The sequence below is a fragment of the Bacillus rossius genome, chromosome 10 (assembly GCF_032445375.1).
Source record: "Bacillus rossius redtenbacheri isolate Brsri chromosome 10, Brsri_v3, whole genome shotgun sequence".
NCBI lineage: Eukaryota > Metazoa > Arthropoda > Insecta > Phasmatodea > Bacillidae > Bacillus > Bacillus rossius.
This window is the reverse complement of record NC_086337.1, coordinates 4,540,380-4,565,702: the sequence shown is the minus strand read 5'-3', so window position 1 is coordinate 4,565,702 and position 25,323 is coordinate 4,540,380. Positions and strand designations below refer to the sequence as shown.

General features: G+C 40.5%; 1 protein-coding gene across 2 annotated transcripts in view; it reads right to left on the bottom strand.

The window, feature by feature from the left end:
- Positions 1–25,323, bottom strand: part of LOC134535726 (low-density lipoprotein receptor-related protein 6) — a 159,817-nt gene that overhangs the window by 62,455 nt on the left and 72,039 nt on the right. For both annotated transcript variants that reach the window (XM_063374942.1, XM_063374943.1), the window contains exons 16-17: positions 17,565–17,716; positions 3,432–3,679 (exon numbers count right to left, since the gene is read on the bottom strand). In XM_063374942.1, the coding sequence (XP_063231012.1) occupies positions 3,432–3,679; positions 17,565–17,716 (400 nt within the window). The remainder of the gene's footprint in view (positions 1–3,431; positions 3,680–17,564; positions 17,717–25,323) is intronic.

Below are 25,323 nucleotides of genomic sequence, written 5' to 3'. Positions count from 1 at the left end.
TCTAATATTTGTTTCTCTTTGTTGTGATCCCTGCTGATATGTGGTACTCTTGTCCTCGTATGTTGACCAATCACAAATGTCTTGCCTGCTATTAGTACCGACAGCGGTATACGTCCACATACTTGTAACGATAACCTTGTATTTTGTCTGTATATGTTGTGACCACCGAAAAAGTCTGATGGTGGACATTTTACAAATATAAAATAATATGTTAAATATTGTTATATTGTAAATCAGAAATATTGAACCTCTTAGCAATGTTATGCCCAGGCCCTATTTATTATATAAACAATGTGGTACAGGAATTTCAATTTCATTATATGTTTTTTAATCTTAAAATCTTATTCAACATTTATTTAAGTGTGCTTCAAATGTATTTACTATTTAGACAATTAATTGAACTGTGAATTAATTTTAACAGGAGCAGTGTCTTGATTAAAATGGTAGTCAGCAAGCACACTTAGCTGATTGGAAAACAAATTATTTTAATTAACATCCACTCTTACGGAAAAAAAACTTATTTGTTTAGCACTTAGTTTTCCTGGAATGAATTAGAGCGTTGCTTCGAGGGGCGGGTGTTCTGTGTTAGCTGTCATGTTAGTAGTTTCTGAACATGTAGATAAATATTAGGGATGGGGCGAATCCTGATTTCCTCGAATCCGAATCCTAACTCGAATCCTCGACTGGAATTGCCGAATCTCGAACCCAAACCCGAATCTTTTAATAGATGATGTCCACATATCTAATGTAAGTGAGATGTATTCTGCTTGCACTAAAAGTCCCTTGACTTTATCACATGTAGTTTGGTACATTTCTGGTATAAGTTTGTATAAAGGCAAAAATTTTTTCTTGAGAAATTTCAGTTTTAGTACAGATTAGCAGTTAATATTTTTTCTATAAATAAGCTAGAGGTCTGCGAGCCTAAGAATTTTACTTCAAGCCGAGCTCGAGCTTTTGTGGTACAGTTACACTTTTGGGAAATTATTTTTATCTCAAACTTAGTATAATGTTTGAATAAAATATTAAAATTAAGTGGGCTTATTAATTTTGGGTAACTATTTACAGTGTGTTTACATTTTGCACTGCTAGAAAAAAATAAAATTTTTTTCCATTGAATCTTACTTGTTTCCATTGGTTCATTAGTAACTGATATCATCCAACTAACATAACCAAGTATATGTTTGTGTAAATGTAACATATCATTGGAATAATTTCATCCTTGTCAATTTTTCTGGAGTCCTTACTGAGCTTCAACAAACTTAGCACCAAAAATCATGTTGTTTGAAAAGTACATTCACATTGTTTCAACATTTCTACTTTTCAGCACAATAATTCTGAGAGAGATTGTCACAGAGTCTTATTAAATTCTGTTTTTTAATCTATCATGCAGAACAATAATTTGTTCTGCACATTCAGGAGTTAAATTAGCTCTACGATTGGAGATAGTGTTTCCAGCAAAAGAGAAGCGTCTCTCGATGGCAACCTGCTTGGCTGGAATGCTTTAGTAAAATTGCTTAACCTCAAAATTAGTGTCACAAATATCTGTAACTGGTGATTAAAGTTTAATCATTGAAAGTAATAAAAATAATCACATTTTACTTCATTCAATTTACACTTGCAAAAAAAACAACATAAGTACACACAATAAACCTACATGGAAATTAAAGTCTTTTTCAATATTCTGAAGTCTGAAATATGTTTACTCATGTCATTAAATGTAGAGCTGTATTGAAGAAGCCGATTTTGCCAATTTTTAGTTGAATCGGCATTTCGATACAGTATTCTTGTTAATTTTCGGCCGATATTACTGAAAAACGAAAGAGACTGCCATAACCTAAAAATCCACGAGTACCATTTTCACTTTTCGTAGTAGTACTGCATTCTTTCAGATAGCATTATTTCTTAGCAACATGTGCCAACTGTACATATCAAAATTTAACATCCTTTTTTTTTTTTCAACAATGTTCTTTAATTTAATATGTCATAAATAAATAATACATTAATATCACTGTAAATATACATCTCGGTTGTTACGGTTACTATAGTGCAAATGTGGTAGCTATCGTGCTTCTGTAGTAATTATGGTATTCTACAAAGAATCTTTAGTTCTTTTTATGGTAATTATCTTAAAATAACTATTGGGTTTGTACTGTAGTTATGGTACATCATCCATATTTCTTCGTATGTTGTTGTTCATTTGTCTTTTCTTCATATTTACGTGTGCCATTATTTGAGACAGGAAGATTCAGAAAAAATTTTAACGGACTTTATATCACACATTTAATGGCGTAAATGATGAGACCTCGAGCAATTTAAACGCTTTAAACGGAAAAACCTACCATGCGGGACCTCGTAAGCGAGTTTTACTGTATTTTTTCCCGTAAATAGTAAAAAACCGAATCCTTTGACGAAACCTATATTAGATCCGCCGAAGCTTCGAATCCCTAGGATTCGGCGGATTCGGCGGATATTGGATTCGGTCGCCCCATCCCTAATAAATATGTAATGAAAAGAGGCAAAAATGAGATGACAAGTAAATATAAATCCAGGTGGATATTCTATAGTTATAAAGAACAATGCTTTGCAGAGGTGTAGCTGTCTTACTGTGTAACTTCATATCTATGATGGCATCAAAGTGCTAAGAAAAATAAACAGCTTGGTAGAATGTAGAAAGATTACTGATTCTCATTAATATTAAATTAAGTGTATTGTGTAAGTATATTATTTAAAATATTTATATTTTGACTTCTGTGTGTATTTACACTTTGACCGTTGCAAAAAATTTCATCCACTTTCCATATAATGAGACACACAATTAATTTTCTCCCGATTTAAAGACTGAAATGATAGCTCATCTTGTATTTGAGCAGTCTTCTATTTGGGTAAATACGGTACCTGTTTTTTAATCCCATAATTCCAAATTATGTAATTGAAAAATCATAATTTTTCCTTTGTAAAATTATAGATTTTTTTTTGTATTTTTATAAATAAAACTATTTCTAATCTTGACCTGTTTCTTGTGGGATGTTACTTTCCTACCAAATTATTTTACAAACCTATTCTCATCCCACTGAGCTACATATTGTTTTTACATCATTGAACAGCAGTGACAATTCAATACCTAACCTTATTGTAATATTTTTAAATTACTCTTACTGCTATTTCTTTACTTATTTTATATATATATTGTTTTGACTGTGAACTGATGACACCATCTTCCTGACGGAACGACTTACCGCGGCGGCGCGATAACAAAGACTGACTAGTTGCCGGCACTGCCAGCTAGTGGCGCTACCGCGGCCAGTAGCGCGGGAAGTTCAAACACAGTCTTGATGTAAGGAATGTCTCAAAGCCCCAACATATTTACACAAATTAAAAAACATACATTAAAGAATAAACCTTGATTCTACACTAGGTCAGGAAGAGTGTACCCTCTCTCGGGGTGCAGCGCGATGCTGCGCGGCTTGCCCGCGCCGGCCCGCGCCACCACGCCCACGGCCGAGCCGTTGGCCAGCCGCGTCACGTTGATGGTGTCGGCGAGTGCGCAGGTCCAGTACAGCAGCTGGGCGTACGGGTCGATGGCCAGGTCGTACGGGTGGTGGCTGCCGCCCGGGATGAACACCCCCGCGCGCGTGCCGTCGTCCAGCGCCCTCCGCACCGCCTGCGTGCGCCTGTCGATCTGCAACACCACGCCCACACCGTCCGTTCATCCTCGCACCCACGTGTTCCGCCGTCAACATTGGGATCAAACAAACTTCTCGCTTTAACGTCGAATTATGTTTTTGGTCCCGCTATTAGATGCCGCGCGCTTTGTGTAGGTATCTTTTCCGTATAAAACCATGTATTTGAAAGTAGAAATCTAATATTTATTCGGAAATTACCACTTACTTATTTAATTAACGGAAATAGGAAGTTGTCCGACGTGTTAAATTTCTTTTAAATACGTTTTTAAACGTTATTTCCTTTATCTGATCGTCTGCCTCGCTGTGGTGTACCACTTATAAAAATGTAGCCGGCGCTAGTTGTCATCATTCATACTTGGTTATGTTGCTTCCCGTATAGAGCGCGCACACGTAGTCGAATATCTATATCTCGCCGAGTGCGTGCAACGCGCACTATCTGTCGAGTGTCGAGTTAACTACATCTGATGGCCCGCTCTCTTTCGTGGAAAATGTGTGCTACGGCAATAGTTACGCGTTAGTTCATGTCGCAGATTCAAGTGGCTTGCATTCGCGTTACAATTTGGGTTTTCTATTTAAAGTCGAAGAAAGGTTTTTGTTCAATGAATTATTAATATAAATTGTTTGGCGTGCTCTTGTATACTCCACTTTTTTTTTTTTTTTTTAAATAAACGTACTTTACATGAATAGGTTTTTTTATGAATAACTTAACATAAAAAAATTTTTTTTTTCCGCATAATCGTCGCACGCCTACTTTTCAAACTTGATTTAAGACTAAAATGTAATAAGATTATGCGAGAAAATACGGTATAGTACCTCAATTCAAAAATATGTCACACATACTGTTTGGGTGTGTCGTGTAACTAGGTATAACTGGTGTTTAGAAGGGAATTTAACCATTGAGATGTTGGTGACACTGACCATAAAGATACTGTTACCGGGTGCCATTTTGTGATTGTTCAGTTCTCTTTTGTTGTTCATAATGTGAGTAGGTTGTGCGGTTGACTTCAACGAGGACACGAACAATGGGTATGCCGTGCATACAATTCGTGTTCTGGACAATAGGACAGGTGCTGTGACTTGTGGGTTTGGATAGTTTCGTGCAGTTATCTCTCGCAATTATTTTGTGTGCTCCTCCAGTGGAACATAATTGTAACAACAAAGGAACTAAGCAGGGTGAAAAAACTAACACAATTTCCAACTCAAGGTTTGTTCATTCCATAACACGTGTGACTGTGCTCCAAAGTGGTTATAAAAAAAATGAATCTACACTGCCCATACATCCTTTGGACAATATTCTTGTTTTTATCTTCAAGTACTGTCTGGGCTCAATCGACATAATGGACTGTATAATTATTAATAATCACAAACTTCTACTGTCGCGCACGGCCGACCTACCGAAGCGAAAAACAAACGAGAACGAACTCGCCACAAGATGGCGTGGGAGCAGCAGCGTCACGATTCCAACGCTGCGGGCAGGAAATTCAAATTCAATATTTACACCCGGCCTGAACATCCCGCCCACCTTGAAGTGTCCACAGTTCAAAACAAAGTTATTAACAACAAACACTAGTCATAATGGCCTATGTACAGACCACCAACTCCATCCTCAAGAGTTACTGAATGCGGAGGGGACACAATTTCACTACAGGTCGAGTGAATGTGCCGTGAGGAGTGCGAACTTCTGCGACACGCACGACTCCATCCTTGCCAGGATACACCTTAACAATTCTGGCTACCTGCCAACGCAGTGGGGGCAGGTTTGAGTCCTTGATGAGCACTAGCTGTCCTTCGGTCACATTCTTGTCTCCTCTGATCCATTTTTTCTTCTGTTGGATGTGATGCAGGTATTCCTGGTGCCATCGCTTCCAAAAGGATTGATGGATTTGCTGGACCAGGGACCATCGCTGTAACCTGTTCACAGGAGTCGAAGTAGTGTCGTTATCTGGGAGCACTTGTGGAGGCCCAAAGGTTAGGAAATGATTTGGGGTCAATGTAGATGTGTCATTGGGATCAGTTGACAGTGCGCACAGAGGTCGGGAATTTAGGGATACTTCCACCTGAGCCAACACGGTGCATAGTTCTTCATAGGTGAGCAGTTGCAATCCTACAGACTTCAGTAGAAGGGATTTCACACTCTTAATCCCTGCCTCCCGTAATCCGCCAAAGTGTGGAGCAGCGGGTGGATTGAAATGCCAGGTTGTCCCTTTGGGAGCTGCAGTCTCAACAAAGAGTTTCTTCGTGGTGGCATCAGCCAGAAATCTTGCAAGATCAGTCAATTTACGATTTGCACCAACAAAATTTGTGCCACAGTCACTATATATATGGGCACAGTGTCCTCGTCGTGCAATGAAGCGTCGAAAAGCAGCGAGGAAGGCATCTGTAGATAGGTCAGATGCAAGCTCAATATGTATGGCCTTAGTGGTAAAGCACACAAACAGGCAGATATATGCTGAGAGAATTCGAGGTTTTCTTACCTTGGCCATGGTAATGGACAAGGGGCCACCATAATCAACACCGGTGTGGAGAAAGGGTTTAGCCTGAGACACTCTAGATGCTGGCAAACTAGCCATGACAGGTGAAACACTCTTTGGACGAGTTCTGAAGCATTTTAGGCACGCTTTCAAGCGCCGGCGAATAAAATTCCTTGCACCTATTATCCAAAACTCTTGCTGGAGCAGTGAGTGTACCGTAAGGGCGCCTGGGTGCAGGAATTCCTGGTGGAGCTTGTCAATGAGGAGAACAGCAAGGCGACTGTTCTTAGGAAGTAGTATGGGATGTTTCTGATCCGACGGTAAGGCAGAATTCTGAAGCCGACCGCCCACCCGTAGAATACCATCACCATCCACAAAGGGTGTCAAACTCTGAATGGCGGGAGTGCATAATTGGTTGCGTGAAAGTCTGGCAAATTCCTCAGCGAAGTCAGTTTGTGTTTCCTTGATCAAGGTCTTAAATGCAGATTGCACTTCCTTAGCTTGTAGTGGACCTAGAATTCTTGTACAGTTCGGACGTGCATTATAGCCAAATCGAAGACACCAAGTCACTATTCTTTCTACTTTACGTAGGCAGGAGAATTTATCCATTAACGTGGCTAACGGAGATGACTCTATGACAGTGTGAAGAACCACAGACGAACGTTTCTCCGAGTGGGTTTCCTCAGATATCGTGATTGGGGAGACAGGCCAGTTTTCTTTGGGCTGACGAAGCCAAGGAGGGCCGGACCACCAAAGTGGATGCTGTACTAATTGTGCAGGAGTAAGGCCACGTGATGCACAGTCAGCAGGATTGTCTGCGCTAGAAACATGATGCCAGCAGTTTGAGGATGTATAATCCTGAATTTTGCTTACCCTATTGGCCACAAAGGTTTTCCATTGATGGGGGGACGCTTGGATCCAGGCCAAAACAACTGATGAGTCAGTCCAAGCATATACTTCTCGCATTGGCAACTCAGGGGAGTATGCTTCGATCAGAGTATGTAGGCAACGTGCCAAGAGGAGAGCTGCACATAGTTCAAGACGAGGGAGAGTCACTCGTTTCAAAGGGGCAACCTTGGATTTTGCAAGTAACAACTGGGTTGAAATTACACCTGAGGCGGACACCAGGCGCAGGTACACAACTGCAGCATATCCCTTCTCAGAGCTATCAGCAAAGCCATGTAGTTCGATAAGGGACTGAGGATGATGCTTGTTGATGCAGCGAGGAATGGCAATGGCAGAACACAAAGACAGCACACTTCTTATAATTTCCCATTTTGCTGCTATGTCGGATGGAACAGGACTATCCCATCCAATGTTTACTGACCACAGGCATTGCATCAGGTGCTTGGCTAGAAGCATCAAAGGCGACAACCACCCTAACGGGTCGAAAATGCGAGCTATTTCGGACAAAATCCCCCGCTTCGTGAGCACAAGTGATCGAAATTGGAAGTCATATGAAAAGGTATCCTGAATCGGATTCCAGTGTAACCCTAAGACCTTTACAGAGAAGCTATCATCAAATGAATATGTCTCAGAAGGGTGTAGTACAGCTTCTGGCGGTAGGTCATTGAGGAGTTCAGTAGAGTTGCTGGCGAACTTCCGCAGTTGAAAACCACCAAGCGAAAGTAACTGTTGGAGGTCTTTCCTCAGCCTTCGAGCTGACTGCAAATCATTGGTCCCTGTGACAATGTCATCAATGTAAGTGTTTTGTAACAGAGCTTTAGCAGCTAGCGGGAGATCTCCCCCTTCATCCTCAGCCAGCTGATGTAGTGTGCGTAGAGCCAGGTAGGGAGCCGAACAAATGCCATATGTAACAGTATTCAATTTGTATGTCTGTACTGGTTGATCCTCACTTGCTCACCACAGGATACACTGATAATTTCTGTGGTCGGGATGTACCAAAATTTGACGGTACATCTGTTTAATGTCAGCGGTAAATACAATTGTGGGAATCCGAAACTGCAGCAATACATTCACAATGTCACATTGAAGCTTAGGTCCGGTTAACAATGTGTCGTTGAGCGAATGTCCGGAGTTGGTCTTAGCAGACGCATCAAACACTACCCGTAATTTAGTGGTAGTGCTACTAGGTTTCTGAACACAATGATGAGGGATGAAGTATGACTTGGCCGGAACCTCATGAGAACCAATAGGACTCATGTGTCCACTGGCTAGGTAATCATCCATGAAATTCACATATTGTTTCTTCACTTCCGGTTGTCGATTCAAACGGCGCTCTAAGGACTGAAAGCGACGAAGCGCTGAACTGTGCGAATCCCCTAGGTCTGGATCGGCGGTCTTGAAGGGCAATGTAACAACATATCTACCGGTTTCAAGTCGGGTGCATGTTTGGATAAAAATGCTTTCACACTCCTTTTCGTCTGGCGTGGGAGTGAGCTTGACATCTGGCAGATCCTCCAGCTACCACAAACGTTCTACAGCAGCATCTAGAGTCTCATTACAAGAAGAAACAAACAGGGATGTAATTTCAGCAGTGGGCAAAAGAGTTTCAGTGGTGTTTGTTACTCTACCCATGAGTAACCATCCGAAGCTTGATTCTAAGGCAACAGGAGTGCCAGGAGGGCCCTCTATTTTCCTCCCTGTCAAGATATTTGGAATCAGTTCTGCGCCTATCAGCAAGTCAACAGAATCGGGAAAGGCAAATGAAGGGTCTGCTAACCTCAAATGGTTTAGATGATGCCAATTGTTTGTTTTCAATGGTGATGATGGGATAAGACCTGTTAATTGAGGAAGGACTAGCATTTCTGTAGAGAAGTTAGGCCCTTCCTGTCCATTAGGTCTGATCAGACATGAAACAACTCCACGTGCTATCAAGAGTGGTGTTTGGGAAATACCCTGAAGAGGCTGCGATATCCTTCGTCGACGAAGTCCCAATCGATTAACGGCACCCTCAGTGATGAAGTTGGCTTGGCTTCCAGAGTCCAACAGTACTCTGAGTTGCTGAAATGCTCCCGACGTGTCTTGAGCTTCCACCAATGCTGTGGAGAGCAACACTGTGGTGTAAGTAGATCCTCCGGAGAATGAGGACAGGACCGATGTAGGTGTGTCACTGTCCACTGCAACCTCCTCATCAGGTGGCTCGTTGCTGACTTCTTTCTGCCGATGTTCAGTGCCTTCAAAATGCAGCAAGGAATGATGGCGAGAAGGACAATGACTACATGAAAGTGACGACGGGCATCTTTTCACAGTATGATGGGGCCTTAAACAGTTTATACACAATTTTTGATCCTTGACAAATGCGAATCTGTCCCTTGCGTTTCGTTTAGTGAAAACCGAACATTGGTACAGAGGGTGTTTTCCATTACACATACAGCAAGCTGAAGATGATGCAACAAAGTATGTGCCAGATGCATTGTGCCATTGACCTTGGGTTGTGCGGTTGATGACCTTTGAAGGCCCGGGTTTGGGATCCTGGCCACGCCCACTGACACCCACTGCTTCTACGGATCTGCACTGTTTTTCCAGGAATACCACAAAGTCTTGAAGTGCTGGTGTTTCCAACTCTTGAACACGCAACTCCCACAACCTTCGTAAATCTCCACTAAGACGCTTCTCAAGCGGATGAAGCAATAATAGGTCCCACTAATCTATCGGTAGTCCTAATGCTTGCAAAGCTGCCACATTCTCACCAATTATAGATAGAAAATTACGCAAGGTAGCCACTGAGGTCAAGGTGGCAACAGGAACCTGCAGTATGGCATCTAGGTGATGTGATATTATCAACCGCCGGTTATCGTATCTTCTCCCCAATAATGTCCATGCTACCTCAAAATTGTCACCTGTCAATGGCAGTGACTGCACTAATGACAGGGCCTCACCCTCCAAAGATAGCCTTAAGTATGCAAACCGTTCCACATTTGACAGGTCACGATTATCAAGAATAAGTGTTTGAAACAAGTTAGCGAAGTTGGTCCAAGAGGCTATTTTACCTGCAAAACATGGCAGCTTAATTGAAGGTAGTGACACTCGCGGTGCAGGTGAAGAAACTTTGGAGACCTGAGTCTGTTTTGAATCACATACTGCAGTGTCAAGGATTGACATTATCACATAGTAGCGGTCATAAAATTCATCTAACCTATTTGTGTGCTTGGCGAGGTCAAAATGTGGTTTGTCCTTGCACGTCAATTCGAGTGTCAAGTGATCCTGTTCAAAACCAAGTTTTAGGTCTGGTAGATCTCGGCAGGTGGATATAAACAGTCCCCGCTGTGAGTTGTCAGTCTCAAACTTGTTGGCTAAGGCTGCGGCTCGTTGTAATCTGTTCTCAGCTCGCTCCAGTCGGCTAATGAGAACTTCTGCCTTTTCAGACATGACGTGCACGAGATAAGAACACGTGCAAAAAACGTAAACAAATTGACGTGAACGACCACACAATTACGATCGATTGGTCATCATCTCGAACAATCGATATAACTCGTACTGCAAGTGTTGACGTCACAGCTTCATCACCACGTCAATACATGTACATATATTTTATTATAATAAACAAAACACGTTTTCTTCTCCAAATCTATATATATATATATATATTTTTGTTTCGATGCCGATGTGCCTCCTTAAATGATCCAGGCAATACAACCACGATTCCACGGCGCACAAAGCCGGCACAACGCACGCGACCGAAAGACGACACAAGACGAGACGAAAACACGTAAACGACTAACAATTAATGTTGTAGGATCTTGAATCCGGCCCGGAGGACCAAATGTCTGGGCTCAATCGACATAATGGACTGTATAATTATTAATAATCACAAACTTCTACTGTCGCGCACGGCCGACCTACCGAAGCGAAAAACAAACGAGAACGAACTCGCCACAAGATGGCGTGGGAGCAGCAGCGTTACGATTCCAACGCTGCGGGCGGGAAATTCAAATTCAATATTTACACCCGGCCTGAACAAGTAGCTACACAAACACTCAGATGGCAGTGACTGATTTGTTTTTACTAATAAAAATGATTTTGCTATAATTTTATAATTGTTATTTACAATCAGCATTCCATACATCTAACAGGATCAACATGTAGCACAGTCATTTTGCCACTTGCCCCCAGCCTCAGTAACTGAAGCTGTGACAACAAACGTACAATGCGTGGGTACATGGAGAAATGAAACACAAAATTATTCTCGTGTAAATCAAGTGTCACGCGGTAAAATTTTAGGTGTAGGGTTTATTGAACTTGGCTTTGCGCATGTAGGGCTTTGTGAGCTCACGTGAGTTCCTGACACTTGATTGCGACACTCGGGCATTGACTTTTGTTTTCGGGACGCGGTAGATTGCTAACGCACTCTGTTTTTCTGGGACGGTGGCGTGATTCGCCGCCCGAGGGCCTGGCCAGTTACGCGGGCGGTTGCGACATCCTGGCCTGGAATCTCCGGGAGCGTTGGCCGGCCTGGTTGGTTTCGCTGCGTTGCGGTTCTCGCGCAGGCGTGTGCCTGACGCACTGGTGTTTGTGTTGCAACCTGGTGGCAGAAGTGCGAATCTGGCATGAACGGTGGAGGGGGGGGGATAGCGTCGGTTGACGGCATGGCGGTTGTGTTGTGAAATCGCGGCCGGGATTTTTGTTTTCGCGTGGAGTGTTCTCGACGTGATGACGATGTGAAGTGAAATTAATAAAGGGGGCCACCCTGGGTGCGCCCGGTGTGGTTCTTCTCGGTGAGGTGCTGGAGGTCTGTCGGAGCCCCGGCCTGGCGGGTAGCTGCATGCTGCCGTTCGAAGGTGTTGTAAGTAATGGCGAACTCGTAATTTTCCTTCACCTCTTGTAACATCTGTGGGCGTATTTTAAAATTGTGTTAGGATGACTTAACGTTTTGTTTCTTTCCAGGAGTGCAGGCAGTTTGTGGTATCCAGTAATGTAAAATTTCTTTCGTTAATTTTAACTTAAGGATGGGTCGAGGTGTGCGTTAAGAATGATCATGTTATTTTAAAAAAGTAATACTCGTTCTAAGAAGAGGATAAATTATTGTTTATTTATTTCAAAGGAGTATTTATTTATTTATTTATTTATTTATTTAATTAGTTAATTATTTACTTTTGTGTTAGTCATAGTTTACCGGAAATAAAACCTGAAACGATGTGGGATAAATAATACTTTTTTTTCTTTCAGTCAACACCCTACACCCCCTGTCCTAAGGAGGTTAGACAATCCCTGTACCAGCTCTACTGCTACCACCCCCCAGCCCCCCCTAATGTTTATTTTGAAATCTTAAGATGTTATTTTATTATTTTTATTTTGAGTGACATTTGTGTAGATCTTGACGGAGACCGAGGGCCCTTGCGATTGTGGGTAAAGAAAAAAATGTTCTTCTTTATATTGAAATGCTGACATATCATAGCCAGTACATTAGACTAAATAAAAGAAAGGTGGCAGTAGTGGAAAGATAAAATTATTTATCAAGAGGGGAAACTTTGCAGCATGATAGAGTAACAATATGTCAGTGTGTCCAGGTTATGATTTGGTAAGGATAAATAACTATGGGTTCTCAAAAAGGTTTTAAGTGAAAAAGAAACGTAAAATATTAGGCATGCGCGAGAAAGACTTTTTTGAATTCGAGACGAGATCGAGAAAGCAATTTAAAAATTCTCGAGAATCGAGTCGAGATCGAGAAATCTGTACTTTAGATAACAGGATAATATGATCCAAAAAAGTAAAACTCAATAATCTGACAAACATACATAATTAGTCACTAATTTTATCAAGTATCCACAATTGCAATTGCAATTACAACTTTACCTTTACACTCAAGTTTATTTGCCTACTGTCGTATGTAAACATACGTTTTTGACTCCATAGTCTATACAGTTTTCTTGAGCCATGGACGGTACTTGATCATGAAAGTCTGAACATTCGCCACTATCGATATGTCACTATCGATACGGACCGCAATTTAAACATCATGTTGCTTGTTATATACTGCTGGCCGTGTGTATAACCTAAGGCCATAAAACAAAATGCAATCGCGGAAGAATTCTGCAGTCATGTTTATATTTTTATTTTTTACCGTACCGTTTTACGTTGATACTTGATATTGATACCGAAAATGATTTATTTTTAACTTTAATGTTGGTTTTATTAACGGAAAATAATCATTTTCTTCTGTAATTTAATGTGATAACCACAGCACAATTCATTGTTTACGTTTACCGTTTCATGTAGTGACTTGTGAACGGAAGTTGTTCGTTTTTAACTTTTTAATAATTTATCGTGTATACTATCGTAACAAGTATATTTTATTTTATTCGATCTACGTTACGTTGAATATATGTTAATTATTTCAACACGCAACACAAAATGCTGCCTCAATATATTATATTACCTAACCTATTTCTTGTTTACAAAATTCTCGAAAATGCCGAGCCAAAAAAATTATCTCGAGACGAGATCGAGAAATTTTCTGTCTCGACTCGTTCTCGATGATGCCGAGACTCGCACATCACTATAAAATATACTTGCAAAGGTATCTGAGAGTGAAGATATTTCATAAGTAGCTAACCACACTAGTAGTGAAAGTGAACAAGAAGATACTTCTTCCGATGAAGATTGCTCATAGCCCACTTCAAATGTAGAGAGCATTCCCCAAAGGATAAAATAAAAACAATCTGGAAAACTTCACAGTGCCATAGCAGAAAAGGTAGGTTTTCATCTGAAAACGTTATAAGAACATCACCAGGTCCAACAAGATATACCGTATTTACCCGAATATGCGATGATTTTTACCAAAATTGCTGGAACTGAAAGTGAGTCTCGCAGCATAATAGCAAACGTACGTCTTGCCGCCAGAGGAATGTTTTGAAACGGCACGGCGAGACAACTGTGTCAAGGTCACGGCAGGCGGCAGCGATGCTGCTAAAAAGTGAAGTAACAGCGCTGCTAGTCTCAGCTTGGGTCAGTATTAGGTAGAAGCGATTGTCGTTTGTTTGGTCGTTTGTGCTGTGTTACTGTGACGTAAGTTTTGTTTTGCATCGTAAGAAAGTGAGAGATATTTTATAACATGGATACTGTAGAGAAGTGTGGGAGTACACAATTAAATATGCCTAAAGGGCTGAGAAGAAGTTACGATGTTAACTTTAAGATTATTGTGGCAAATTATGCCATACAAACTACATAACAACTGCCAAGCTGCTCGTAAATAAGAAGTCAGTGAAAGTAACGTGCGTAACTGGAGGAAAGATTTGCGTTGTCTAAAACACGCAAGTAGTACCAGGAAAGCATTCAGAGGGCCAAAAAAAGGACGGTTCTTGGATATTGAAACCCGCGTTGTGAATTTTATCAAAGAGAAGAGACAGGATGCCTATTTCGCGAGAAGTAATAAGTTTAAAAGCCCTAGAAATTTCCCAGGAGTTTAATATTCCGCGGACTAGCTTAAAGGCTAGTACTGGCTGGTGCATTAGAATGATGCGCCGTTGCGGTTTTTGTTTGTAGCGCAAACCATCATCAGCACAGGATCTGCCAAAAGATTTCCAAGAGAAATTGACTAGATTTCAGCGTTTTGTGATTGGTTTGCGTAAACAACACAACTATTTGTAGGGCCAAATCGGGAACGCGGACGAAACGGCAGTTTATTGTGACATGCCCGCAACACTACCGTTGATACAAAAGGCATCAAGACTGTTACCGTGCGCACGACTGGTAATGAAAATCTGCGAGTCACGGTGATGTTATCTGTTTTGGCAGACGCAGGAAACTGCCACCATTCGTCATATTAAAAAGAAAAACACTTCCCAAAGAAGCATTTCCGCCGGACGTATTCATTCATAGTCAAGAAAAAGGCTGGATGACGAGTGATTTGATGCAAGAATGGTTGCGACTTGTGTGGAATCAGCGCCCCGGTGCACTTCTGAAGAAAAGGGGCATGACACCTGAGGTTAAAGCTGCGGTATGTAATTTTAACACAGACTTGGTTGTTATTCCAGCTGGAATGACAAGCCAGCTACAAGTCCTCGATGCTGTGGTAAACAAGCCATTCAAGGACCACCTTCGCCAACAATATAGTGATTGGCTGATTGCAGGTGACCATGCTCTCACACCGACTGGGAAAATGAAGAAACCATCAATTCTGCAGCTAGCAAGATGGATTTCCACTGCATGGAAAAGGATAACTCCAGAGTCCATCGCCCGTGGTTTTAAGAAATGCTGCATTTCAAATGCCATGGATGGCACTGAAGATGATCTGTTGTGGCAAAATGAAGATCAAGGCAGCAGCAGTGGTACTGACACTGACAGTGAATTATTTTGTCTTACCAACATCATAACAAATTCTGTTAATATTAATTTTGTTAGTGTTGTGACAAACTCAAATTTATATTTGCCTGGATAAGTTTATATATATTTAATTTTTATTTCAAATTTAATTCAAAATTTAAAAAAATAAGTGCTGTGTTTTTAAATTATGATTTCCTCTCCATAACTGTATTTTAACTGTGGTTTCCTCTCCATGAATTTATTTTTCTAGACACTCAATCAGAAATTTTGGGGTCGCATTATATTCAGAGTCGCAGTACCGTATTGGTCCGAAAACAGGCAGACCTTTTCTGCCAGTTTTGTCAACCTTGAAATCTAGAGTCAGCCTATAATGGGGCACTAGCCAAAATAGTATATTAAACACATACTTTTCAAGGAGAATCACTTATGGCATAAAAATGTTATCAGATATACAATTCATTGACCTAAAATTACACCGTACTTACGTGGAATTAGTAATTTTTCCAACTTAATAATTTAGTAAACACACTTAACCCCAATAACGTATCATATTTTAAGTTAAGTACACAGATGTGATCACTTGTAGCACATAGCTTTTAAAAGCTCGGTCTGGTTATTTTTTAACTGTGTTTAACAGGCTGCGGTAATTTTATTTGCTTGTAAAATGTGGTATTTACAGTAAACAATTAATAAAAACAGCAATTATTTTGCAGTAAGGTTATTTACCATATTCTCCGTTCACTCTTACCGGAGTTTTGGAATAAACAAAGCATCATGTAAACAAACATTTTCATTGGCTGCCGGCCGCCGCGCACATTATTCGTGCGCAAGAAATAGTCCCTTGGTTACATACCATTTGTAAGTATTTTTACGATGCCTTTTTTATAACAATTGTTATACAGCATAACAGAGTTTTACCATTGATATCCAATACAGTTATGTATCAGCAAGTATTTACTTACAATTATGTTAGCAGACGCCGTGTGTACGGTGTACAGTTGATGCCCGGCGCAACAGTTGTATTTTGGATTCGTGCGCGCACGGTTTGTTATGGCTGACGCCGGACCGAGTTTTGTAAAGCACAGAACGGGAAAGCCTTTGAAAAGTGCGAAGAAAACTATTGTGTTGAATGTTTTAAAAAAAATTTCAGACAAATATCCGGATTGTCGTGTGAATGATATCGCGAGTTTAACTGCGGAATTTACGGGCGTTTCGAATCGTAACACTATCATGTTGTTGTCTTACGTTACGGTGCTATTTTATCAATTATTCAAAAAATAAACATTGCTTTTTTTTTCTGCCAATTTCAAAAGTGTAATAAAATATGCAGAAACCACAAATAATGTGGAAGCTGGGCGGAAATATGGTGTTGACGAGGAGAATGTGCGTCGCTGGCGGGCTCAAGCAAATAAATTGAAAAATGCAGTTTTTCCTGATTTTGAATGTGCTGTAGAAGGGGTCGGCCTATTTTCGGGACAATACGGTATATTCGGGTAAATACGGTACTACTACAAGAGTAATAGATATAAAGTCAGCATTTCACTACTTCTGTTGAAAGCATTGTTGTAAAATATACAAATATTGAAGGTGAAAGGGTTTTTGATGGTACGTTTGTAAACACAGATACAGTGACTTTTCAAGCAACTTGTCCATTCAAACAGCACACACCCTGCATACATCAAGTACGGAGTACAAACACGAACACTATGTTCTAAAAGTGTAAGTGTGCGCAGGTGGTGGGAAACCTCACTCAATGAGAGTAGTTGCTGGCCTGTAACTGCTGACAACTTTTCTTATCTCGACATCAGCTAGGACAGTCATTACAGAACACTGGCAGGAACTGTAAACAACAAACCTGAATTACCGCAGCCAGTAGATGGTAAAGAAGTGCGGTACAGACAAATAAGTGCAGTATCTGCTGATAAGTGCAGTATCTGCCAATAAGTGTGGTATGGACCGATTAATGAGGATTTAAAAAAATAACCAGATCAAAATCCATATTTAAAGTAGGAATCAATTACCCACCTACCAAACGTAACTCTATATTTAAAATTTTCCTGTCGGGGATGTATCAATCAGCTTCAATTCCAATCCATTGGATTTCATAATCCTTCATCACCACAGGAATGGATGAAATCTGCCGACTGCAGGATCGGAATCAAACCAAAAACAAGCAAGCACTGACCCAGTAGAGGAACTGGGAGACGGGGTCGAACTCCACGGCGCGGACGTTCTTGAGGCCCGGGATGGGCAGGATGACGTCCAGGCAGTCGGCAGAGTCGGGCACCAGGCGGCTGATGTGGCCCTTCAGCGCACACAGCAGGAACGACTGGGGAGCTGCAAGCACACGGCACTCCAGCACTATCGCACTCGGTCACGTGGAGCAACGACAGCAGCCGGCGCCCCGGGCGAGGACGTACCCTCTTTCACCGCATGATCGTCGCACCTATATTTCAGGCATTCAAAATTGGGATGAATAAAATTCTCGCGTAAACGTCGCATGTTGTTTTTGGTCCCGCTATTAGATGCAGAGCGCTTTGTGTAGGTATCTTTTCCGTATAAAACGTTTTATTTTAAAGTAGAAATATACCGTGTTTTCTCGTATAATCTTCGCAAATTTTATTCTAAAATCAAGTTTGAAAAGTAGGGGTGCAACGATTATGCGGCAAAAAAAATTTTTGTTAGGTAAAGTTATTCATAAAAACAAAACCCGTTCATGGAAAGTACGTTTATTTAAAAAAAAAATTGGAGTGTACAAGAGCATGCCAAACAATCTATATTAATAATTTCTTAAATTCTAACGCGAACATAAGCCACTTGAATCTGACGTGAACTAACATGTCGTAGTACACACTTGCCACGAAAGAATGCGGGCTATCAAATGTAGTTAACTCAGCACCTGACAGAGAGCGCACGTTGCATCCAATCGGCGAGATATCGATATTCGACTACGTGCGCGTGCTCTATACGGGAAGCAACATAACCATAACCAAACATGAATGATGCGCTGGCTACATTTTTATAAGCGGTACGCCGCGTTAACGTAGACAATCAGATAAAGGAAATACTGTTTAAAAAGTCTCTAAAAGAAAATTTAAACGTCAGAAAACTTTGAATTTCCGTTAATTAAATAAATAAGCGGTAATGACCGAAATTAAATTTTAGATTGTACCTACACCGCGGCGACGCAGACGATCAGATAAAGGAAATAACGTTTAAAAACGTATTTCATAGAAAATTTACACGTCAAACAACTTCGTATTTTTCAGTTAATTTATTAAGTAAGTGGTCATGACCTAATAAATATTTGATTTCTACTTTAAAATACATCGTTTTATACGGAAAACATACCTACACAAAGCGCTCGGCATCTACTAGCGAGACCAAAAACATCATGCGACGTTTACACGAGAAGTTTTTTATCCCAATTTTGACATCCTAAAATATGGTTGCGACGATTATGCGCGTCCGACCTTTATGCGATAAAACACGGTAATATTTATTCGGACATTACAACTTAATTATTTAATTTACGAAAATATGAAGTAGTCTAACGTGTATATTTTCTTTTAAAGACTTTTTAAACGTTATTAACTTTATCTGTTCGTTTGCGTCGTCGCGATGGACCATTTACAATAATGTAGAAAGCGCTAGTTGGCATCAGTCATGTTTGGTTATGTTGCTTCCCGTATAGAGTGCGCACACGTAGTCGAATATCAATATCTCGCCGATTGCATCCAACGAGCGCTATCTGTTGAGTGCCGAGTTAACTACATTTGATGGCTCGTACTCTTTCGTAGTAAGTGTGTACTACAATAGTTACGCATTAGTAGGGCCATGCAATTTTCGCGATCGCGAAAAAACTACGAAAAACGCGAAATATTCATTAAATATGATTTTCCCACGAAATTTGACTTTTTTTGACAATTCACGATAAAACACGCGAAATACGCAAAAAATATTTATTAACTCCTTTGTTCAACACAACAGAGACAGTGCCAACTTGTACCACCTTACTACGAAAATAATATGCAATACGTAGAGCCACGATTATATAGTAATGCGCGATAAAACGAAATAACACCGAAAACCGCTTGAAAACACGAAATAAAACGAAATTGTGCGAAATCCGCGATATGTCACGAAAGTTCGTCTATCCTGATTATTTACGTTTTTTTTTTTTCCCCCATTCTGTAAGGACAATTCACATCTTCAGCACAATCAAATATTTCTTACAGTAACTAGCAGCCATATATTATATTATATGCGACGGTGATTCATTATAGATTTTAAAATGAAGTCTCGGAATTAACGTAATTTTTTCTTTACACGGTAATCTTGTGTACCATAATAATTTAAGATGTTGATAACTATGATACAATGGCCGGCGTTCACTTTCTGTAAATACCAAAATAACAAACGTCCAAAATATGTTTTTCTACGATTACGTTTTTAATCATTAAAATATTACACACTAAACCGCATTGCTTTTACTGTTTATTTAAAATAAAGTACGTAGGCTACCAAAATAAAATTAACCCTGCTTAACGTAACGATTGTAAATAATAAATAGTACATGTTTATGTCTGTATTAATTTTCACGTACGTATGTTGGTATTCGGTATGCGTTTGTATTCACATATATTCTCCATTGTTTTGATCTTTCCAGCACGGCAAGTTTTTGCGTATTGAGAGGTTAAATTCTTCCTATGTGATTAAAAATTTTTTTATAATGCCTAAAACGAAGGTTTCTGCCAGTGACCGATCGAAAGAATTTTCCAGCTAAGGTTTTTTATCAGTGATAAAATTTTAATGTGCAAATTCTGTAACTGCTGGCTAGACTACGAAAGACGCGATACGCTTGTGAAACATGTTGCGAGTGAGAAACATAAGCGTTTGAGGCAAAACTCATCTGTTAAACGACATCCTTGTCTAAGAGTCTTTAATGCCATTAATTTGCTGTTCAACCCAAGAAATGTGAGTAGGGTTAGCATAGAAGATGCAAACCTACAGAAATCTCTGCATAACTTACCTTCTGTTTCCCATCTTCCCATTGATACATTCATACATGGCTATGTTGCTTTCAAAAAAATAATTGAGGATGAACTTTCATTGCCAGAAACAAGCCAAATTGATGTTGCAAAGGTACTTTGCTCCCTTAAAGGGGACTACAGTGAATTTTCTCAAGCCAGTTTAAGGGCAATCTGGTTCCCAACATCAAATGTTGATGCAGAACGTTCATTTTCCAGGTACTCACTGGTAGTTAGTGACAGAAGACAACGTCTCACTCCAGAAAATGCGGAAAATTTAACTATGATAGCATTTCAATAAAACCGTCTTAGTAGTAACTTTGGAAGTGCTTAATTGTGTAATTTTGTAGTGTATGTGATTGTAATTAAGTCGTGAAATTTTTAGTAGTTATTTAAATGTTTGAATTTATGAATTTGCAAATGAACTTAACTATCTATGAATTTGCAAATGAACTTAATTGTAATTAGATCATGAGGTTTTAGGATTTATTAATATTTGTTTTAATAAATTTGCATGTCGTACAGAAAAGCAAAAAAATTTTGCCGTGGGTATTTTGAGCAAAAAAATAAAACCATATAACACCGAAATCTTTATTTCTTTACACCGAAATTTGTCTTAAAATAACACCACAAAATCTTGACTCTAGCAATACGTTTTATAACTGTAAACACGGCAAGAAATTTCAACAATCCTTAAAAATCTGACGTGAGTAGAGTATTAAACTTGTATTCTCATAAATTCATGCGGTATTTTTTTTCCCCGTAGCAACGTTACCAATCTATAATATATTTTTTCTAACCTCAGATAACTTGTCGTGTATATAAAGCTGTCGGGAAAAAATTAAATAGAACCATCCGTCTAAATGATCGTGGTAATATATTTTATTAACGAAGTCACGTGCCATCTTCTTTGTTGATACTGCAAATTTGACCAAAGAGTCACAGACTCTTTCAATGCATAGATGTGTCTATCCATATGTAGAAAGCCGCTCACCTGAACTGTTCCGAAGTTTTCCGATCGCAAGAAAAAAAGCACCATAATTAAAGGATTAAAATATTTTTATTTTACGGACATTAAGTATTTTAAATAACGCCAACCTAACCTAAGATAACGTTTAACTTCGGAAGATTTCAGGTTGTGCTTGTGGTTTCTATTTTAACTGTAAGTTATCCATCCAATACAGCACAATGTTTTTAAAAGGCAATATCGCCACTATTCCAAAATGGCGCCGTTCTGGAAATGTTCAGTATTCACAATGAATGCAACACATTAAGTCCTGAAATTCAAAAAAAAAAAAAAAAAATTTCTTGGAAGTAATTAATTGTTGGTTAGTTCAACATGCCAAAAACATGTAAAGGAATTTAAAAGTGATGGTTTTTTTTATTTTTGATGAAGGAAGTAAAATTATGATGTGCAAGTATTGCGACAGTCGTGTGGAGTGGCTGCGAAAAGACTTGATTCCTGTAACTGCAGTCTGATACTTCAGGCCAACCATTTCAAGCATACTAGGGACATTGTTGTACATTTTAAATAAATTATCAATATAAATATACCTATATATGTATATATTTTTAAAATTTATTGCAAGGTATATGCATTAAGTGGCTTGAATATATAAATGCATTATATATTATATGCTAAGTTGATTAGTTTTAATATGCTATTCTAAAGTTAATAAAGTGTATATATGCATATTTGTATAGGAAATTCAATGTAAAAATAATTTAAAAAAATAATAATATTATTTGCCGGTAATTTTTTTTGCCGATTTTTAACACCGCTTTTCAGTTTTTTTAACGAATTTTTATACCGCTTTTACCTTTTTATAATGACGAAATACCTCATTTTTATTCACCATTTTCAGGTGGCCCTACGCATTAGTTCACGTCACATATTCAAGTGGCCCTACGCATTAGTTCACGTCACATATTCAAGTGGCCCTACGCATTAGTTCACGTCACATATTCAAGTGGCCCTACGCATTAGTTCACGTCACATATTCAAGTGGCCCTACGCATTAGTTCACGTCACATATTCAAGTGGCCCTACGCATTAGTTCACGTCACATATTCAAGTGGCCCTACGCATTAGTTCACGTCACATATTCAAGTGGCCCTACGCATTAGTTCATGTCACATATTCAAGTGGCTTATGTACGCGTCACGGTTTTGGTTTTCTATTTAAAGTTGAAATAAAGGTTTTAGTTGCACAAATTTTTAATTTAAATTGTTTGGCTTGCTCTTTTAAACTTTAGTTATTATAAAACGTACTTTCTATTAATGGGTTTTTTCATAAATAAATATCTAACAATTTTTTTTTCTGCATAATCGTTGCACCCCTACATTTCAAACTTGATTTGAGAATAAAATGTGCGACGAATATGCGAGACAACACGGTAAACCCACGAGGCTCACGGGAGCTGGCCCACAGCTGCCTCCGACACCAGGTGGTGAGGGAGTGCTGCCCTAATGTTCCTCGCGAGCTCTCGCTGCACAGGCCTGGTGCCTCGTGTGTCGCTACTGCACCAGTAAGAGATGTGGCTGTTTGGGTGGAGAGATATTTGAGAAATTTGTTGCCAGGTATTTGCTGGAATAAATATCAAAGTGAAAAATATTGTTACGATTTACCTGCGGGTTCGTAAAGGATAGCCCAATTAAAGATTTTTATCACACACACACAGTTTTATTTATTACCACTACTTGTCACTTACAAATAATCTTCTAAATTGGCAGATAATTAATTACACGTAAAAAAGGTCAATTCCCCAGTCACTCGTTTCACACACCTCGCTGGACCGAACTTCCGGCGCAACTCTCGCCGCAGCACCCCTCGTGGGTCTCCGCCGCGGGACTCCGTCGCCACACTCCGCCGCCGTCACACCCTTCGCCGAGACCCACACGACGAATCACTCGTAACTTCGCCCGGGACTCCGCCGCGCCCGCGACTCTATTGCCCGGAACCTCCCGACTCCACTGAACTCACTCACTCCCTGCCCTGGAACCTTCGTCCAGGGACTTCGCCACTCTGCCGCACCCGCGGCACTATCGCCCGGAAACTCTGCCGCGGGAGAACTCCCCACTGAACTCTCACTCTCTCTCACTCACGTCCTCGGGCCTACCTCCATAAATAGCCCTTGGGTTCCCGTCCAGAACAATCGGGTATGTCTCCGAGATATCGCGCGACCTTCGCCGTCGAAATGTCCAGAAACGCGTCGTGAGTCCTGGCGAAGGACGCGGCGGCTGCTCAAAGAACGCCGATAAACGCAACAAGCATCGGGTTCCCACAAAACGCGCCGATAAACATGTCTGAGTCCTTTTATTCCGCAGTGCGGCCTCTTTAAGTAACTCGATCTGAGGCAGGTGCGCGCTGCGACGGTCAGGATGTTGCGTGATAGTATGACACGAGATACCAGGGAGAGGATGCGGGTGGAAGGGGGCTCAGACAGGCCGAACGAGCGCGGCGACGCCAAGCACTGCAGCCAAGCGCGATCGTAACATTGCCCCCTCCTTAAACCTGTTCGTCCCGAACAGGTAATACATCTCCTCGTGGAGGTCCCCATGCTACTCGAAGTTTAGGCCTCCTGCCTTTCCTCCATCGCGGGTTGTACAGTCTCACCCGATAACCCTCTCTCTCATTAGATGTAGCTTCTCTCGTCACCCGGCGACACTTCTGCGTCGCAGATGCCCCATGTCGTTCAGCCAGCTGCCCGAGACGGACCGACCATTGCCTTGGACGGACTCGATACTCTTGAGAGCATTGCTCGTTGCCTCCCAATGGTTCGCTTGTTTCTTCCCTTTTTCTCTCTGTTTGTTCTCTCGTAGCTACTCGTTCACAAAGCATTTCTTCCCAGCTCTTCTTCGTCTCTTCTTGGTTCCTCATTCCCTCTTTGTTCTTATGAATATCGTCTGGACTGTACTCAGTTACTCCTTGCACCATCTTCTTCACTCTTTGTGTTCTCATTTTCTCTTCTCGGTCTTTCTTCCCCTGTTCTTGGTCCTTCTTCACCTCTTCTTGGTCTTCCTGTGTCTCTTCTTGGTCTTCCTTCGTTTCTTCTTTGCGCTTCTCTATCTCTTCTTGACTCATGTTCATCTCTTCTCGGCTCTTCTTCAGTTCTTCTTGGCATTTTACCCTCTCTCTTTGGTTTATCTTCATTTCTTCTTGTTCAATATTCCACACTTTGTAACCCATCTTCACTACTTCTGTGCTTTTCTTCAGCTCTTCTTTCATCTTCATTTCCTGGCTGTTATCTTCTCCTCGGCTAATTTCCTCATGGCTGTTTTTCTCTTCACTGTTCTTCTCTTCGCTGGTCTCCTCTTCGCTGGTCTCCTCTTCGCTGGTCTCCTCTTCGCTGGTCTCCTCTTCGCTGGTCTCCTCTTTGCTGGTCTCCTCTTTGCTGGTCTCCTCTTCGCTGGTCTCCTCTTCGCTGGTCTCCTCTTGGCTGGTATCCTCTTGGCTGGTTTTCTCTTCGCCGGTCTTTTCATTGCTGTTCTTCTCTTCACTATTTTGCTCTTGGCTGTTTTTCTCTTGGTTTATCTTCACTTCGGTCTTCATTTCATTCTTCATTTCTTCCTGGCCATTCTTCATTTCATCCTGACTCTTCTTCAATTCCTCTACACTATTATTCGACTCACTCTTCTTTTCTTCATGGTGGTTCTTACTATCCTTCCTTTCACTCTTCATTTCTTCCGTAAATTTCTTTATACTGGTTACCATTTCTTCCTTAAAGTTCTTTGTACTAGATACCATTTCTTCCTTAAAGTTCTTCATACTAGCTAACATTTCTTCCTGACCCTTATTTATACTGGCTAACATTTTTTCCTGACCCTTCTTCATACTGGCTAACATTTCTTCCTGACCCTTCTTCATACTGGCTAACATTTCTTTGTTATATTTCCTCACACTGGCCACCATAT